Source organism: Balaenoptera physalus (genome assembly GCF_965194825.1).
Source record: "Balaenoptera physalus genome assembly, chromosome: 11".
NCBI classification, from domain to species: Eukaryota; Metazoa; Chordata; class Mammalia; order Artiodactyla; family Balaenopteridae; genus Balaenoptera; species Balaenoptera physalus.
Window position 1 is genome coordinate 65,009,936 of NC_138896.1, and position 19,481 is coordinate 65,029,416.

Genomic DNA, 19,481 nt, shown 5'->3' on the forward strand with positions numbered 1-19,481 from the left:
GCAGTGAAAAAGCCACAGTACTAAAATTCTGATAAGAATTGCCAAATGATCCTTTTTTCTTTCAGGGATTATTTTCACCTGCAAACGCATAAATCTTTGATATGAAACATCTGTGCTACCCTTGATTTGCTAGATTTCAATTTAAAGTCCACAAAATGCTATCCTTTTCAACAATAGGTAACAAAGCTAAGTTTACAGAAGCACACATATTTTCCCCATTCCAGGTGTTTGTTTTTTAGGTAAGACTACCTTGCTGTTTCACACTTACCCTTTTGGGCTTATTATATGTTTATTCCTTGGCTCTTCTGAACTGCTTGCTTCCTTTCGTCTCTTTTTAGAATGTTTAACTTTTGGCCTCCTCTTATGTTTCCTTCTCCTGCTTCTCTCGTGTTCAATTTCACTTTCTGAGGATGATTCTGAAGAGGAAGAGGAATTGGAAGAGGAATCCGAGACTTCTGAATGAGTTGGTTTCTTCCTTTTTTTCTCAAAAACTTTTAAGAAATATGAACAAAAATATTAGTACTGGACTTCAGTGCCTATGTTTCAGAGTAAAAAACATGATTACCAAGTATTGTAAAACATGTTTTGTATAAAGAAAACTAAAAACAAAATTTATTTATTCTTTTTTTAATTTTAATTTTTTTTAACATCTTTATTAGAGTATAATTGCTTTACAATGAATGGTGTCAGTTTCTGCTTTATAACGAAGTGAATAAGTTATACATATACATATGTCCCCATATCTCTTCCCTCTTGCATCTCCCTCCCTCCCACCTTCCTTATCCCACCCCTCTACGTGGTCACAAAGCACCGAGCTGATCTCCCTGTGCTATGCGGCTGCTTCCCACTAGCTATCTATTTTACGTAAAAACAAAATTTAAATAAACTTTTTTTTCAAGTTGATAATACAATTTGCTGGTGAGATTGTAAGGTAACAAAGCTTTCATGAAGTCTATATTCTAGTTGGGTCAGAGAAGAAAATAAGCAACTATACAATATGACAAATGATAAATGCTAAAAGAATGGGGAAGTAAAGGCAGGGTAAAGGGAACAGGGAAAGTCGCGGTAATTTAAGATAACATTTGAGCAGAGACCTGAAGGAAGTGAGGGAGGGGGTCACGCAGGTATCTGAACGAAGAGTATTCCAGAGAGAAGGAACAGCCAGCACAAAGTCCCTGAGTGCTTGGCATGTCTGAATAAAGGTCAACGTGGCTGGCAAGACAATGAATCAGGGGAAAGAGAGATTAGAGAAACAGCAGAAAGCCAGAATCCCTTACAGACCATTGTAAAGACTTTAGCTTTGGCTGATGGAGAGGGGGCCCTTGGAGAAGATGGCTCTGGTTGCTGCTGAGGACTGCAGAGGGTCAAGAGTGTAAGCAAGGAGACCAGTCAGGAAGCTATCATTGCTGAGAAAAGATTACAGAGGAGCAAGGACAGAGGCAAAGTGAACAGTAATGAGGCTACTGCTATCTTGTAAAAGATACCTGGGTTTGGACCACGCTGACAGCAGGGTAAGTAAAAAGAAAAGGTCAGATTTGAAAAGATTCCCTGATGGGTTGGATACAGGGTATGATATAGAGGCATCAGGGCTATTGCTATACTACTCGCAGGAGTTTCTTCTGCTACTGAAATCTACGAGGTATCTTTAAGTTACAGTCTTCAACATGTGTTACCTGTATCCTAGCTCCCTCTACCCCCAAAACACTCTTACCGTCTTTTGTCGACTTCGTGGCAAGCACCCCACAGTCAATAACTCGCACATCTGCATAAGGTCTACTTGCAGCATCAGTTTTCAGATTTTCAATTTGTTCGATTACTTCAAAACCGGAAATAACTAGTCCAAAGACAACATGCACCCTGTTACAATACAAATTGAAGAAAAAATTGTTTTGACGATAATTAAGCCATGAGCAGTAATCAAGACAACTGTTATCAATGACATAGCCACAGACCTGAAAATAAGAGCGAAGTGTTTGATGTATGAAGCAACTAGAAGGGAATGAGAACTTCTGCTTCATAAAAGGAAAAAAAAAAATCTCAAACTGGGCCTTAGTTTTCTGCCTTAAAAACAGTGGTTCTTAACTATTTTAGAGTAAAGAGTCTGATAACAATCAGATTGCACTTGATACTCAGACACCATCCTTACAGGGTCACTCAAGAGCGCATGCCTGAGAAGTTCACCCATGAGCCCACGCAAAGACCCCTTCAGTGACATGAGAGGTCTCAAGACCACTGCACCCTGTGATCCTTAGGAAGAGCTCGGCTATGAGAGATTAACCCAGAGATCAAGAGCACCCCCTTGAGGGTTCACCCATGGTCTAATCTGTCTTGGACTGGCCACCCAAACACCTCTCCAAGATAAAAAGAACATAACTCTTACCCATCCAGGTGTGGAGCAGGCTTTGTGGTACTGTGTAACAAACATCAACATAAAGAAGATGGCAAAAACCAGGTGTTCAGGTGAACAGAGCAGAAGGGTTTAAATCACAGCATGTAGAGAACAAAGAGGTAAAGATAAAAAGATAGGGGAAAAAGTTAAACATGATACACACCTGAACTTAATAAGCTTAAAAACAGCAACAGTAGTCATTTTACTGATTTAAAAAAAAACCCTCAAGATTATAATGAATTACAAACTCATATCTCTCTCCAACATGAAGACTATATATGTATACATATATGTGATATAGGTTTCAAATACACAGCATAAATATATATTAAAATTAAAGTTATTCTCAAATCCAAAACAACGACAACAACAAAAACAAAAACAAACTCAAAATTTATCAAGATAATTAAACAAGAATAAAAAACACCTAGCAATTTGCTTATGGAAAGAAGTGTGACCAACACTTAACACTTGCCCCACATACTTAAATGGATTTTTCTATTCATTATTTTTCATACTGAGTCAGTCTGCATCTTTTAGGCAGGCAGATGGAGGCAGGTCTCAGGAGTCCTGTTTTCAGAACTTCCTGCCCCTCTTCCTTCACCTAAGGTGACCCTCTGCCACTCACAGCAACTCTGAAAATGCAGTAGGGAGCAAACCTTCAATCTGCCAACACTCTGACAGCAAACTAAGTAATCATGGCATCATAGACACTTTAAATTTCCATGGCCCAGAAAACACCCAACCGGCTGCTTCTATAGTCACAAACTGGCAGTCATTCTTGGGAAGTCTATGGGGTATATTTGGTTAAGATGTTTTGAACCCAAGCTAGTTTTCCCATAACACTTTCACAGATCTTCAGATTACGTGAATTACAGTGGGAAAAAATTCAAAAGCAGATAACTAGACTCAGAAGTATCTATCACAAACATCTTAAGTTTATAAGAAAGAGAAATAGTATTTGAGAGAAAGGTCACTGGATTATCAGGCCATGTTAAGGCAGTCAATTGTACTAGAAGCTCCCTTACCAATTTTTATACTCATTTTAAGGCAATTCTAAGAAACGTAAGTCAGTAAAACACAATTTTAACCTTCACAACAATGTTAAAAATCATTATTCTACCAGGAAATGTAACACTTATATTTACATTAAGAATATTCAGTTCTGTAAAAGCACTACAGAATTTAGTTTTAAAAAATTAAAATATCAACTCAAGACGTGCCAGAATTTTAAAGGGAATCTTGAGTTTTAAAACCACTAGTCTCAAATTTTCCTTAGATGATTGAGAAGTGGTAGTTTAAGCCAATGTAACAATAAAAATGAATAAAAACAGGCAGAAGAAAGAAAGAAGAAAAAGAAAATCTCGCGAACTGGTGAGTCACTGATGCTTAAATCATGAAACTAGCATCCCGAAATTACCTTGGACAAGAACTTTAAGATAGAATTGTGCTTCCCATAATTAAAAAACTTTACCAAGCACAGTAAAGATAGTAAGAAATTAGTACATACGCTAGACAGTGATTCCACTGTATGAAAGATGGAAAGAGGTAAAAATTTTAAAGGTAAAAATGTTCTACAATATAAGGGATCAGTCTCAAACATGCAGTAGTGAAAACAATGATTTATTGATTAGATATATTCCTCTTCCTTGGTCCTTTCTCTCACAATTCTCAGATATTCTGGTAATGGGGAAAAGCCTACAGATCGTCTGAAAACACAAACAACCCAATTCAATTTGCATCCTGGCTAACAGGAGTGCTATGAAAACCACCTCAGAGCAAACCTTTGGAGCAAATAGTGAGATTAAAACATCTGAGCTAACTGCAGTGATGGAGGAACATAATACTTGAAACTCAATTTGAGGATAGAACCTTTATGGACAGATTCAAGTTTTGTTTATAATTCAAATGAAAACTGAAGACAAACTTGGTCCTTTAGTGCAGTAGTGAAGGAAACAAATGAAGACAAGAGCAATTCTTTCAAGGACAAATTTCAACTGGCCCACTGTGCCTAAACTGGTGGGAATAATTAAGTCCATTACTCGCATCTGCAATTCAGGATGCAGAAGTACAAATTTATGCTTTAATAGGGTTAGACTACATAATAAGAATACTGCAAGTATCTTAACAAAAGCCCCCTGGGGTTCTCAGCCCACACTCTAAGAGTAGAAATTCCAATGTAAAGCAAGCTTGCTGGCACTGGGCTGATGGGCAGGGGGAAATGATATGCTCGGTCCAAGCCATTCAATTCTACTAAAATGGGCAAAGAGATCTCATCCCACCAACTCTTAATTGTACTGATGTTTCAAAACTATACAGCTGTAAAGACCCAGGGAGTGGTAACATATGCTCGGTAAGTTAAGACCTTAAGGCCAGAGACTATCATAAATATGTAAGTTTATACATGCTTATGAAAACATACCTAAAGGAGAAACAACCACAAGAACATTTTAAATTAGAAAAGCTTTCAATATTTTCACATTTCCATTTTCTCCTGTCACTCAAACACTGATTTTCTAGTTTCCCTCACCTATGAATCTGCTTTAAAAATATATGCGCAAGGGTTCATTTAAACCTTGTAAATCTTAGAAACTGAAAACTATCACTGTTACTCCAAAAAACAATCTATATATATTTTTTTACCATTATCAAAGCAGCTTTCGGCCTTATACAGAAATTAACAGTTCTGTACTGAAATGAGATCTAAACCATTATATACAATATAACCCACCCCCCAAGATGTGTGGGAACTTGGTGGTAACAAGCCACTGAAATTAAAATTATACTTCCCAGGATTAACCATGAACAATAAAACACACTTGTTTTACATGTACTGCTGCCACAGATCAAGCAGAAAGTTTTTTTTCTTAAAATGGTTCAATGCACATAACAATAGGATTAAAGAGATAAAGGCAAAGAAAGAAAAAGAGAGAGCCTTAGAGTAATGAGACATTACCTTTGGAGCGCACGGTGTAACACTCTTTCTGTAAATTTTACACAAAAATGGCAAGAAATAAATTGTAATACACTTTTAAGACAAGACTGAATCTATGTTTTAATATCAATATAACTTTGAAATTAAATACTTTCAAGTTTTATGCAAAGCAAGAAAGCTTTTAAAAAAGGAGGGCTCTAAATTTTCTTTCACATAGGATATGTATGTAGAGATGAATTATGTTTAAGAAAAGCATTGTGGTTGAAGTGGGAATCTGCTCAGGTCCCTAATATTGTAACACCAGAGTGTGAATAATAGCTAGAAACAAAACATTATATATCGCTTTACAAATCACAGAAACTGGCTAAGTCATCAACTAACATCCTTCTCAAAAAGAGAATAATGTATCCTGAATACATACATAAATAAAAAATCTGAATTCCCAGGAGCAGTTACTAGCAGTAGAAATCAAAAATTTCAATGGAAAGAACTGAGTTAAGAGACTTAAAACAAAATTTCAGGGAACTTTTTTTACTAATTCACTTCAAACAATTAAAGTACCTTTCATGTTTCTACATTTGAAAGCTTTTTTGGTCACACATCAAAACAGACTACCATCAGGAGTTAATGACCAAATGTTTAGACTGTAGTTTCTGTTCACTGCCATTACATACACTCTTATAGTTGTTAAGGAACTGAAAATAATAATAATAATAATAATAATAATAATAATAATAAAGCATACCTAGAATTTTAAGGATCTTCTCAAAGGATAAAAAGGCAAGAGAGGTATAAGAAAAAGTATGCTGTCAAATCTTGGCCACAGTACTTTCTTTTCCTGTCTAATCTCTGATTTTCTCCATTATGAAAATTTTTTATTCAATGAATATACACTGTCTGACCAATTTTAATCCGATTAAACTTTAAACGTATCTGTTACTATTCAGACCAAAACCTATATTACATACAGTGGACAAAATTCTTTATAGGGGTTTTGGATATATTAAATCTTGAAATATTTAAAAATAGCTTTAATTTCTTATAAAGGCATTGATACATGAATTACTGTCACAAAAAAATGTTTCAAATAATGTGGTGTTTCCAATGAATGTTGTTAAAAAAAAAAAAGTGACTCTAGTTGTAAAGTAGTATGAGAGAAGGAAACAAAGACAACCTATTTCTGTCTTAACCAGGCTTTAACATGCAATTTTTCCCTTCAACTCCTGAAACTATCACCCCTGTAAGAGGCACCAAATTGTACAGTGACAAAGCTCATGTAAGGGCAATGGAAACTAACCAAGCCACGTTACAGTGCTCTACCTATCGTTCCATAAGTCACCAAAATAAAACAGCTTTAAAAAATTCAGCACTAACATTAACATAATACACAGCAAACACCATGAGATACAAAATTCCTTCCAGGTTGCTACCACAAATGTCACACAAACACTAAGTAATATTAAGACTGGATGTTAGGGATGACACTTGATATCCAGAGACGATGGATTATGGTTAAGTGTCGTGAAATCTGTTCATGAAAAAATCCTGAAATTAACATATGAAGGTATTACCCCCAAAAAAGTGAGGAAAAAAGCCAGAACTTCTCAGGTTATTAACATTTACTAGCATTTCTTCTCACACAAATTCATGAATATGTGGAGGGAAAAAGATTTCTACCCCAAATCTACTTTTGCTACCCAAAAATATCAATATAGCTTTATAAAGCCCTTAAAACCAAACCACCCCTCAACTTCCCTTGCTCTGCTACTCTGAAACGATCAGCACTTCTCTCCCATTTAGGTAAGTAGCCATTCTTAAATCACACAGAATATATCCTAGAACTTATGTTTTCCTCCCACAGTCCTATTTATGACTGTTAAGATTTAACACACACTTTTTGTTTAAAGTTCAAAGTTTGACTTTTTGACATTATCTTATTTTCTTGTATTTTTATAATTATCATGACCACTGACAGTGGCCAACGACAAAGCCTGTTCTCCAAGGCTCTGTGGGTCTTTTCATTCCCTGGTTGCGATATGAGGCCTGCATAGACTAAGCCAAGGGAGACGAGAGCAACCGCCACTCCAACGTGTTCTAACAGCAGCCGATGAAGAGACTGCAGCTGATTTAGGCAAGATGAGCCAGAGTTTCTTTGCAGCACCTTTCAGACTGATGAAAATTAAGCAATTACAACTATTTCCTTTAGGAGAGACAATATTTGCATATAAATCATGCCACATATTCAGAAACCTAGGATCAACCTACAAAACACTTTCTTCCTTTTATGTCTGCATTTTCACACCAAAATGTTTACTTTACATTTGAAAGTGGGGTAGATACTTTACAAACAGAAAAGGAAAAACAAAACTAACTCAAGGTATATACAAGACTAGATACAAGGCTTCCTGATAGCTAGGTTAGTGCTCTAACCAAGAGAATAGGTATTTAATACAAAGTTATAAATCACCTAACTAATCGTTTTAATGACTACTTTATGCAATATTTTCTTTATCCTTTTGATGAATGAAAATAAAGACAATGAAAATCAGAGTCAGAATTAATAGATTGTCATGACTGACAGCCAAAGGAAAAGAAAAATGTTTTCCTATGTGTCATATTATTCTCCAGCAATGCTTGAGGTGTCTAAAACTTACTAAAATTAAAATAAATTCAGGGGAATTCCCCGATGGTCCAGTGGTTAGGACTCTGCGCTCTCACTGCCAAGGACGCGGGTTCAATCCCTGGTCAGGGAGCTGAGATCCTACAAGCCGCGCGGCGAGGTAAATAAAATAAAATAAAAATAAAATAAAGTAGAGTAGAATAAAGTAAAATAAATAAATAAATAAATAAATTCAGAGCAGACTGGTCAATAAACCTATGTAGCTTACAGTGTGCAGCATTCTCTTTCTAGCTATCAATTTCTTTAGGATTATGAGTAAAACTCCTACAACCTAGGCTGCATATGTCTTTTCTTCCTTACTCACCATTATCTATAGAACAAAGGATCTCTAAATTCTTTCCTAGTCTAAGACTTTATAATCCTATAGCTTTTACTGTGGCTTCTTCCTAGTCTTCGGCCTAAAAAATAAATAATAATAAAAAGGACCCAGTTAACCTGGTTACTACTCTGGTCCCAGTTCTTTGAATTCCTTCAAAAATAGCTCAGCATGAACAAACCATTACTTCCTCAGTGATTCATGGGGATAGTGCCATATATCACTCCTTTCACGTTTCCTGAGAAGTACTATTCCAAAAACAGTTAGTTTTCTTCTATTTAGGCCCCTAAAAGCAAAATCACTATGACTAATATAGTAGTAGATATAAGTAGTTACTGCAAAAATTACAAATAGCTTTATAGAAGATTATCTGGTTTTTATCACACATATAATTTTTCCACCCAAAGAAAGCAATATATACAAAAATATGTTTAATAAGATGATGTATATGCCTTAGGAAGGGGAGGTTTTAAATGTTTTAAGTAATGAAGACAATAGTTATTCTTGAGCACAATAGTTATTGCTCAAGAATTCTTGAGGAACATTTTGTTCAAGTACCCACACTAACTGCATCAAATTTACTCCTTAGAATTACAAGGTAACAGATTTATAACATAAACTACAAATACAATTTTGCAAGGATATGTTAAAAGTCCTTATTAAGCCTATAAAACTGGAACTATAAAGGCAGTTCTTGGCATTTTATGATCCATTCTCACACTATCCTTTCCTTTTCAGGCTGCAGAACTGCTGCTCAAGGTGCCACAGGAAGAGCTGTGGGAGGAGGGTGAAACGCAGGAGCCACCCCTGGGAAGCCATCAGACAGCTCAGTGACCATCAACCCTCAGAACCTCAACTTGCAGAGCGATTGATTATCTGTGGTCATCTATACAATTTGAAGATAGTACATTATACTTTTTTACTACTTCCAATTCCAAAAGGATTTGGGCTTGTAAGACATAGACTTTCAAAGATATTTCTTTCATGGGCCACCATCTCCATTTTACCTATCCCTTCTATAAAAGCAAAGAAACATTTTGTTTAGCAAAGTGAACATTAGTTTTATTTTATCCTGCAACCCCTGAGGAATTGGTACTTTTAGCTCACATTAAAAAAAGCACACACATAAAAACTTCTCAAAAAAAAAAAGAGAGAGAGAAGGATTTTTTGTGAGTGCAAAAATGTTTACTTCCAAGATTGCTTTTAACTGAAAATTCATTTCCAGAAGTAAATTTCAAACTAAAAGTAGAAAATTTTCTTTCAATCACAAATTCACAGTGATTTTAGTGCCATCTACAATCAGTTAATATGAAAACAAGGTTAAAAAATTTAATACTAATTTACAGGTGTTAAAATTTTAATTTGGTATTCCGTGTCAAAAAATAGTCTAATGTAAAATTAAGCTACATAGAAAACAGACATGGCTTTAATTTTATTTGATACTAAACATTTCTAGAAAAGACTTAAGCAAGTACTAAATAACAAAAAAACAAGATATTCTAAATTTTCTGAAGAGAGAATCTCATATACTGGATTTTAACTAATGTATGTAGGTGCACGGGTTTTAACTCTAACGTTTTCTAAATAAGCTAATTAGTATATAACAATGGGAAGAAGCTGCTGCTACCTGATAAATAAAAATTTAAATGTACTGATATAAAAAAGGAAATCTAAAAGAAACTTTAGAGCCCTCAGATGGTAGCTTTTTGACCAATGAATCATTAGTTTATCATGTACACAGTTCAGATAAGCTTAAAAATGGAAATGGGAAACCTCAATCAAAGAGTAAACAGCTTCTACAACAAGTTTTTCAAAATATTTCCCCCTACTTTTTTTTGGCCCTCAAGGAGGTTAAGAATTGAAAAATACTCTAGTAAAGTAGTGTAATAACTAATACTCTATGGGATCAAAACGAGACAGAGGAATAAGTGTTTTAGGCCTTCCTTTTTTCCTGCACAACTCCAAGCATTATCATCTTCTACCAGCTTTCCATTTTTAGGACATTCTTAGGAACAGAATGCCCCTTATCTGAACTTTATCAGATCATGTTGGAATCTATTTTTCACACAAACTTAAAGTGTGAGATTTATTTTATATGAATAATTTACTCCTTTAAAGACAGGGAAGCGCCATTCATACTCATCCATTCAGAAAGATGACAAAATTTTTTTCTGGTAAACCATGGAAAAATATTTCTCCAATATACATAGCATAACTGCAGAGATTTACTTCCAATCAAAAGCATTAAACTCCATGCTAGCCAATTATCTTTCATATCTTATATCATGGGATTATAATAAAAATAGGTTTTGGAGTAGCTTTAGATAAGAATATAACTAAAAGTATGCCAAAAGTCTTTCAGATGAGAAATAAGTAAGGTTTTGGTTGTGTATACACATACACGTAAAGGTGTTTGTTTTTTAAACATCAAATTCAGCATTCTGAAGTTTTCTAAGTGATAATATCATAAACTTTGGTGGAAATGATAGCAACATTGGGTTAATTCAATTACGCATAGAGATCTCACAAAGTTTAAGATTGTTAACAATGCTGGCTTAACACCAAATCATTTATCTCTATACAATGTCAGAAAACAATGGCACCTCTCTCAAACTGGTTCAAAGAACAACAGTTAGAGAAAAAGCAACCATACTGTGGTTTACTCAAACCAACTGCTTTCCATGCCAAGGGCACATCCAGTCCTAGTCATGGACAAGTTTTAAATGTTCATCAAGGGTTTATGTTCCAATCCAGATTTGGTAATCTGAGCCCCCAAATTTGTTAAGAGTCAAAGCCAATTTCTTTTCTTAAGATGACAATATATTTTGAAAATAATTTACATCTTTTAAGTTACGCCTTTTAAGTACCATTCTTCAAATCCAGGATATACGCTTACCACTGTGGCTGTTAGAGCTTACCAATTACTATAACATAATAAAACCCAAGACAGAATCTAGCATTAAACTTGGTTTAACGATACCATCTTTCTCATGAACAGCGCTTCTCTGTTTAGAAAAAGCTCATCTCTGAATTATGCCTACTCACATGAAAAACTGGGAACCATTGGTATGTTTCCCTCGATTTGCCATTGACAAAAGGAACGCTCTGTCATGTTTGAGAATAAAGTTTTCATCTGTTTGAAGAAAACACAAATTTGTCAGTCTACAATTATAAGTCACTTTTAAAGGGCAATGTTCAAAGTAATAAATAGAAAGCAAAGGATGAAATTCCTCTTCTGGTCAGTACAGATACTTGACTGAATACTTTGAAAAAAATTCTTTTAACTAATCAAATAACAAAAGCATAAAACAAAAACAAAAACTCTACTTATTTACTACTTAGCCTTGAGAAAAAGAACATATATTTAATACTTTTATACAAACAGCCTTAGAACAGTCACTTTTAGTAGTAACATATTTTGGCTAAATGATGTTTAAACTATTAACTTTCAGGGAAAACTAGCAACAAAATTTTAGAAAAATCTTTACAGTAAAGCTCATTTCCTCCAAATTTCCAATTAACCTGCATAATGCACTATACATGGAAGTTTAATAATCCTCTTACGTGCTTAATTTCTATATGGTAAATTTATTACTCAATTCAATTGATGCTAGACTATGAAACCAAAAACCAAAATATTACAGTAAGTTAAGTTGTAGGGACATGCCTAAATTAAATTAAGTTATGTAGATTCTTTCTAATCAATAGGATCAAATATTATCTAAGGAAGCAAGTCCTGTAAATACAAAAATTTAAATGGCAAAATACAATTTTTAGATATACAAATATCTGCCACAGGGAACAACCACATTACAGTGGCCTACAGCATTAGTTTCAAATTGTTACATGCTAACAGAACCAGCTAAAGAGCTGTTTCCTACTAGTTCAAAGGAAAAACTCTGTCATAAAGATCACTTAGAGATGGATTTAATTCCAGCAGAAATATCCTGAAAACTAATTTAAATTTCCTTTTAACACTCATACAAACAAATCTTTCTTTAAAACAAACAGAAACATAGAAAACTTTAAAAAAAAAGATTACCTTGGGAACAGGCTTCTGAAAAAGTAGTAATCCATTTTCCCCCAAAAGAAATATAAAAGACTATTATAACACTGAAGCTATCATGGCATTAAAACCTAGTAATATTGGATCCCATTATAAATTTCTGCAACTGACTTTTCTAAGGCTTTTTGGGGCAAGTGCAATAGTTAGATTTATGCAAATACTACTGTAGGAAAAAAACACAATCATATAGCTCTAGTATACAAAAGAAAACATACAAACCTTTGAGAAAGGAAGAAATACCAAATTTTATTCAAAGAAATTGCTTGGTTTAGAGAAAATAAACATTAACTAGATTCTTTTCCCTGATGTGGAAATAATAACCCATTGGGAAAAGAAAAGAAGATACAGATGCATGTATGAAACAGTATACAGAATTTTCCAAGTCTTCAAGCAATATAAGAAATCCAGTCACAACCTGACCCAGACTATCCATAAATTTATTAGGAAGGGTGCAAGGGAACAGAGTTGGAGTTTGTGTTACTGAGCTTCGTTCTCTTACCTTTTCATTTTGCAAAAGACCACATTCTCTATAAACAAAAGAATATGTTGACAGTTTTAGGCAGGAAGATAGGAGTTTTCATGTATATAGTTGCCTAACCTCCATGCTGAAAGTCATGTTTAACCATAAAGTTAGCCTTAATTAATCTTGTCAATTAAGTTATATATTACAATGTAATTTATCCCCAAGTTCATGCAAATAAAGTATTTTCATGCAGCATTAGTTTCATGCAAAAAGTGAACTATAAGTAAACCTCTTCTCATTAAAAGTACATGATCAAACTTGCTTTAATATCATCAGAACTGAGACAAAAGACCATAAAATATTAAGCCTTACCTTTAAAATATCCACCATAAATTGATTCTCCACCTTTTCCATTACCTGAAAATAATGAGCTACATTAAACAATAATGAAAACTAAAAATATACTAATACATATAAATTACTTTTTATGGTTTCAGTTTGCTGAAGGAGTAATTACTGCAGATGATAAAAATTCTAAGACTCCTCAATTAACCTCAGTTTTAAACTATAAATCCAATCCCATTATAATAAAAACTATTTTAAAAATTCTCTCCATAACCCACTTATTTCAAACAGCAATCACACCAACAAAATTCTAAAAGAATAAAAACAATTGAACAGTACTTTGGCATTCACTGTAGGGTATTCACCAAGTAACTGTATTAAAACTGCATAAAAACAAACAAAAAAAAGTCTTAGTATTTTGCTTTTTATACATTCTTGGCCTACAGCATTCATTCATCCAACAACTATTCACTGACCACCTAATATTTACATCATACTGTGACACTATATTTACAATTAAAAGTAATAATGAGATGCTTTAGAAACTGATAGAGTTATTAAGAGCATAACTTTTAGCTCTACCTTCACTGAAGTCCCCACCCTGAATCATAAAGTTTTTAACCACACGATGGAATGTAGAACCTTTATAACATAACTTCTTCCCAGTTGTTTTCCCAAGGCCTTTCTCCCCTGGAAAAAAAAAGAAATGAAGTTTAGCTACAAACATATCCTTCCATGGAAAGCACCATCCAATTAATCCTTTGTCAAATCCCTCGCGCTGGGCACTGTAAGAGATAAGTAACATAAATGTTTTTCCTATTTTTTCTACTTTTTAAAAATATAAATCCTATTACATGTAACAAAGAACAATCTCATTATGTTCTGCTTCTCTATTTTCTAATCTTAAATTTCTTGTGAAATCTGGAATGCTAAATTTGTTCAAAGTACTAAAATCTGTAAAATTCTACCAAAATAAGTCAGTTTTGAATATACTATTATTTTATAAACTACAATGGATAAAGATTTCATTACATATGGTGGTACTTCCTTTTTCATTTCTGAGACCATTTCTTTCTCCTCTCTTCCGTTTAAGAAATGCTTCCCTAACATCATATCAGTGAAAATAATATTTTTTATTTGCTGAACTCATTTCACAGATCATTACTTTTTAAGGAAAATATCTACTCTGTTAAGCAAGGTAAAACTGTAAGCCAGGACTTCTCATTGGAAATAATTTAATAATTCATTTACCTGAGCATAGGCAAAGGAAGTTTTTGCAAGTTTTTGGACATATATCTGAAAAGAGCTGAAACATAATGCGACCAACTGAAATAAAACACATAAAAAAAGGTAAGCAAGTTGATTAAATATATCATATTTTATATGAGAGAAATAGAATTAACAAATCAAAGAGCCCATTTTTGTAATTCATTTTAATTTTTTAAGAGATTCAACAGGAAAGAATTTAACTAGGCAATACCAACTAACAAGAACCCCACTCTATTAGCATTAGGATTCACATGCAACCAAACTGATTTCAGCCCTAAAACTGTAGGACTTTAAGTGTCTTTTAAAGGGACCTTATATTATTAGATTCCTTATAGTGTATCTCCTACCTGAACTATTAATCTTCTTTAAAAATACTCTCGAAGGACTTCCCTGGTGGTCCAGTGGTAAAGAATCCGCCTTCCAATGCAGGGGACGTGGGTTCGATCCCTGGGAACTAAGATCCCACATGCCGTAGGGCAACTAAGCCCGCGCGCTACAACTACTGAGCTCGCGCACCTCAACCAGAGAGCCCGCGTGCCGCAAACTACAGAGCCCATGGACTCTGGAGCCCGCACACCACAACTAGAGAGAAAAAACCTGCCCGCGGTAACTAGAGAGAAGCCCGAGAGCTGCAATGAAGACACTGTGCGCCGCAACGAAAGATCCCACGTGCCTCAACGAAGATCCCGAGTGCCACAACTAAGACCCAACACAGCCAAGGAAAAAAAAATACTCTTGGTAATAGTTGTCTGATTTATGCTTGAACCCCTCCAGTGATGAGAACAGCATATCATAAGATAGTCATTCTGGCCAGTACTGTTAGAAGAAAGTTCTGTCCTCTACATCAGCTTTTTACCTTTATGAAAAAACTGTTTACAGACAACTTCCTGAACTGCCACTCACAACTAAAACTCACATTCTATTCCTGAGAGAGTAGAAAGAGAATAGGTATGGTTCCTAAAAACTAACCAACAAACAAACAACCCTACAATAAACAGGAAATGAGAAGGAGCAAGTCTGAAAATTCGATTTAACTATGCCAATAGAGAAGTGTTTCACAAACCTTTTGGTCTCAAGACTCCTTTATACTATTTTTTCTTTCTTTCTTTTTTAAAACTTTTAATTTTTTTAGTTTATTTAATTTTATTTTTTATTTTTCTTATTTTTATCTTTTTGGCTGCATTGGGTCTTCGTTGCTGCGCATGGGCTTTCTCTAGTTGCGGCGAGCAGGGGCTACGCTTCGTTGCAGCACACGGGCTTCTCACTGTGGTGGCTTCGCTTGTTGTGGAGCACAGGCTTTAGGCACATGGGTTTCAGTAGTTGCAGCACGCGGGCTCAGTAGTTGTGGCACACGGGTTTAGTTGCTCCGCGGCATGTGGGAATTTCCTGGACCAGGGATCGAACCTGTGTTCCCTGCATTGGCAGGTGGATTCTTAACCATTGCACCACCGGGGAAGTCCCTCCTTTAAACTCTTAAAAATGATTAAGCTTTTAAAATGTGGTTATATTTATTGCTATTCACTGTATTATAAATTAAAACTCAGAAACTTTCAAAAAACAAGAATACACAAGCACACATTCCATCAGCTGTCAGAGTGGTGACATCATCACATATTGTGTAATCTCTGGAAAACTCGACTTGTGAATGAGAGTGCAAGAGGCAAATTACATTATTCTAAAAATGGTTTTGACTTTGCATACCTCCTGAAAGTGTCTCAATAAAATAAGAAATGGAATTTTGATTTATAATCACTTTCTTGAGTTCCCTTTCCCTTTATTCTACAAAATCTTTTCCATTATGAACATTTGGATATACTCAAGGAGACTTGTGGAATAAATCAAAATTAACTGTGGACCAAGCATAAGTCATTTGCAGTACAGACACAGAATGATTTACTGTGTATCACTATGATTTTAATTTATTCCTGGCCATGTCAGTCAGTTCCTCTGAGGACAAAACAAAGCTACTGCATAAGAGACAGCCTTAAAGGATAAAAAGTGGGAGATGGAATCATATAAGGACACTTTCCCAAGTCAACAGTGCCAAATGGAGTGCTGGAACCAAATTTTAAAGCAATTTCAAAACCTTCTAGCTGATCTTGATATCTAAAGGAATGAAGAAAAAGGTAAGAAAAGAAAGTAAAAAGGAGGACAGCAATGTATCTAAAATCATTTCAGAATTTTAAAAATTGCATGTAATATCAGTAATATTAAATACTACTCTTTGTATTTACATGGAACTATTTTACCAGTGTGATAAAAGTATTTCCATCACTCTTCATAAATCCATAAGAAATGGCTGGCTAGGTGGGTGTCAAGTTCAAAATCATCTAGCTTTGCAAACTAGAACATACTTAGATCTTTGGAATCCCTTTAAGGTAGTTAATTTTCAGAATAAAAGATATAATCAAAACTGAAACTTCGCCTTTTCTTTTAGGAAGTAACTTCAATATCAAGGGGTTTTTTTGCTTTTTTTAAAAAACTAATTTATTTATTATTTGGTTGCACCGGGTCTTAGTTGCAGCAGGCGGGCTCCTTAGTTGCAGCACGTGGGCTCCTTAATTGCGGCATGTGAACTCTTAGTTGCATGTGGGATCTAGTTCCCTGACCAGGGATTGATCCCGGGCCCCCCGCATTGGGAGCACGGAGTCTTATCCACTGCGCCACCAGGGAAGTCCCTCAAGGGTTTTTTAAAAAAATCTTTAATGCATCCAAGTGAAAACTGATGAAAGTTTCAAATATTTTTAGTTTCTCCTTTACAGATGATTAGTAGTTATGAACACTCTAGTGGTACAATACATATGAAAACAGTTAAATGTGATTATATTTCCAGGTCTAATATTCAGAGAGGGATATCTAACTACAATGATTTTTAAAAAAATGCTCACCTCTAATATCTTACCCTCTAACCTGATGAAGAAAAGAAATTTCTATTGACCTCTCATTCTCATGGGGCAGGGGTTAGAGCAGAGGTTTTGTCTTTTCCATGGCATTGTGTTTTTAAGAGCAAAAGAAAAAAACTGAACAAAACCAAACTGTTTTGGGCTCAATACCATGGTACAAGGTTAAAAACACTGCTAAAGGCTCTAAAGTAAATGATGTACATATCAGAACTGTAAAATATCATACTGAACAGCTAGTTCATCCACCAATGTCAGAATTTCCTTTGCAACAACACTGACAGATGAATACCAACAAAGGTAGAAAAATAACAGAAAAGCACAGGGACTCAAACAGGGGTAGGAGGTGAGAATTAGAAAAGGAACAGCCATCTTATGTTAAAGGTAGAAAAGGAAAAATCTTTGTATATTTCACTTGGCATTTTGAGGCAAAGAAAGAAAAGGAAAAGGACAGTGCTAAGAAGTGAACTTTCTTCTCTCAAAGTCCCCATAAAAATCCACATGAATTTGCCTTCATGGCCTTTCAACCAGGCCTGGTGTTATTACTGGGATTCTCTGGGCCCTACTTCTAAAAAAATAAGGAGAAAAAGGGGTGGGGAGCACACTCTTGCTTACAGAAATGGAAACAAGACTTTTCCCTAAAATTGAACATGAGCTCAGTGCTCGAGCTCATGCTCATGCATGTGCACTAATTAAAGCAACTTTAAAAAAAGTACGTCAGATACTGTGTTAGGTTCTTTACAAATACAGGCAGCTCTGCAATAACGAGAGAACTGAAAGAAACATTGCATTATCCAAAATATCACATATAAAGACAACTGTTTCCATGGGACAATAGGGGTTGGGGACAAGGGAATTTCAGGTCATAGTAAAAATGACTGTTTTCCTTAAGAGTATCAATAATAAAGGCATGTTTTTAGTTATAAGAACATGTTATAAAACTTAAACATCATTGAGGAAATCCTACAATTGATCACACCTCACTCTGGCCTTTCTCAGCACTGTCATTAGCATAACCCTTCTTGTGGTCTTTCAAATTACTATTAGGACAACAAGAATAACTCAGAATAGCAGTGCTGTTCACAGTTCTTCTCTTCCACGTCACTAGTTCCCCACCTTGTTATCTAATTGTGTCACAACACAAACGGTATTGCTCCTTAATTAATCTATCCATTAGAATAAATTCATTTTACAAAAACACAATCTGTAAGACAGGTGGTTGTATTATTTACTTTCCAAGAACCTTATTATGCAGGCACTATTGCACTGAAGTCCTATTAATTTATGAGTGTATAAAAAGGGGAGAAATCATTTAAATAGTGCAGACCACTGCATCCAGTCACTGTATTCATGAGCTTATGACCCAGCGTGTGCTTGAGATGGGAGATTCATTTCTCCTGTTCCCTCAGCACAAATCAGATCTCATATGCTCGTTCTATCTCAAGGTATAAGCTATCTTGAGTGTGAGTCTAAAGTTTAAAGGGTAATTTTGAATACAAGCAAATTTCACTGTACTGCTATCTTTAGAACCACAATAACAAAACTCTATAGTATTTCCATTTACAAAGAGGTCAAGTGGCTTGCCCAAGGTCATAAGCAGTACTCAAACATTTGTCTTCCTCTTTACTTAAAACTTATTTCTCGGTTTCAGTTCCAAATACTTTACAATGTTTACTAAGAATACATTTTTTAAAAAAATAAATTTATTTATTTATTTTTGGCTGCATTGGGTCTTTGTTGCTGCGTGTGGGCTTTCTCTAGTTGCAGCGAGCAGGGGTTACCCTTTGTTGCGGTGCGCGGGCTTCTCATTGCGGTGGCTTCTCTTGTTGCAGAGCATGGGCTCTAGGTGCGTGGGCTTCAGTAGTTGTGGCTCGCGGGCTCTAGAGCGCAGGCTCAGCAGTTGTGGCACACGGGCTTAGTTGCTCTGCGGCATGTGGGATCTTCCTGGACCAGGGTTTGAACCCATGTCCCCTGCATTGGCAGGCGGATTCTTAACCACTGCACCACCAGGGAAGCCCTACTAAGAATACATTTTTTGTTCAGTTTCTTCAATTCACATGAACCTTGAGCAGTAAAGTTAAAACACCCATTTCAATGATATCCCCATTTTATCTATTT

The 19,481-nt window shown here is 35.2% G+C and overlaps 1 protein-coding gene across 14 annotated transcripts in view; it reads right to left on the bottom strand.

Moving 5' to 3' along the window:
- Positions 1–19,481, bottom strand: part of NKTR (natural killer cell triggering receptor) — a 52,218-nt gene that overhangs the window by 19,570 nt on the left and 13,167 nt on the right. For 4 of the 14 annotated variants that reach the window (XM_082412738.1, XM_082412731.1, XM_082412737.1 and 1 more), the window contains exons 3-9: positions 14,446–14,520; positions 13,777–13,884; positions 13,222–13,266; positions 11,366–11,453; positions 2,381–2,410; positions 1,712–1,857; positions 269–491 (exon numbers count right to left, since the gene is read on the bottom strand). In XM_082412738.1, coding sequence (XP_082268864.1) covers positions 269–491; positions 1,712–1,857; positions 2,381–2,410; positions 11,366–11,453; positions 13,222–13,266; positions 13,777–13,884; positions 14,446–14,520 — 715 coding nt within the window. The other 10 variants (XM_082412743.1, XM_082412739.1, XM_082412740.1 and 7 more) reach the window with 10 other exon arrangements.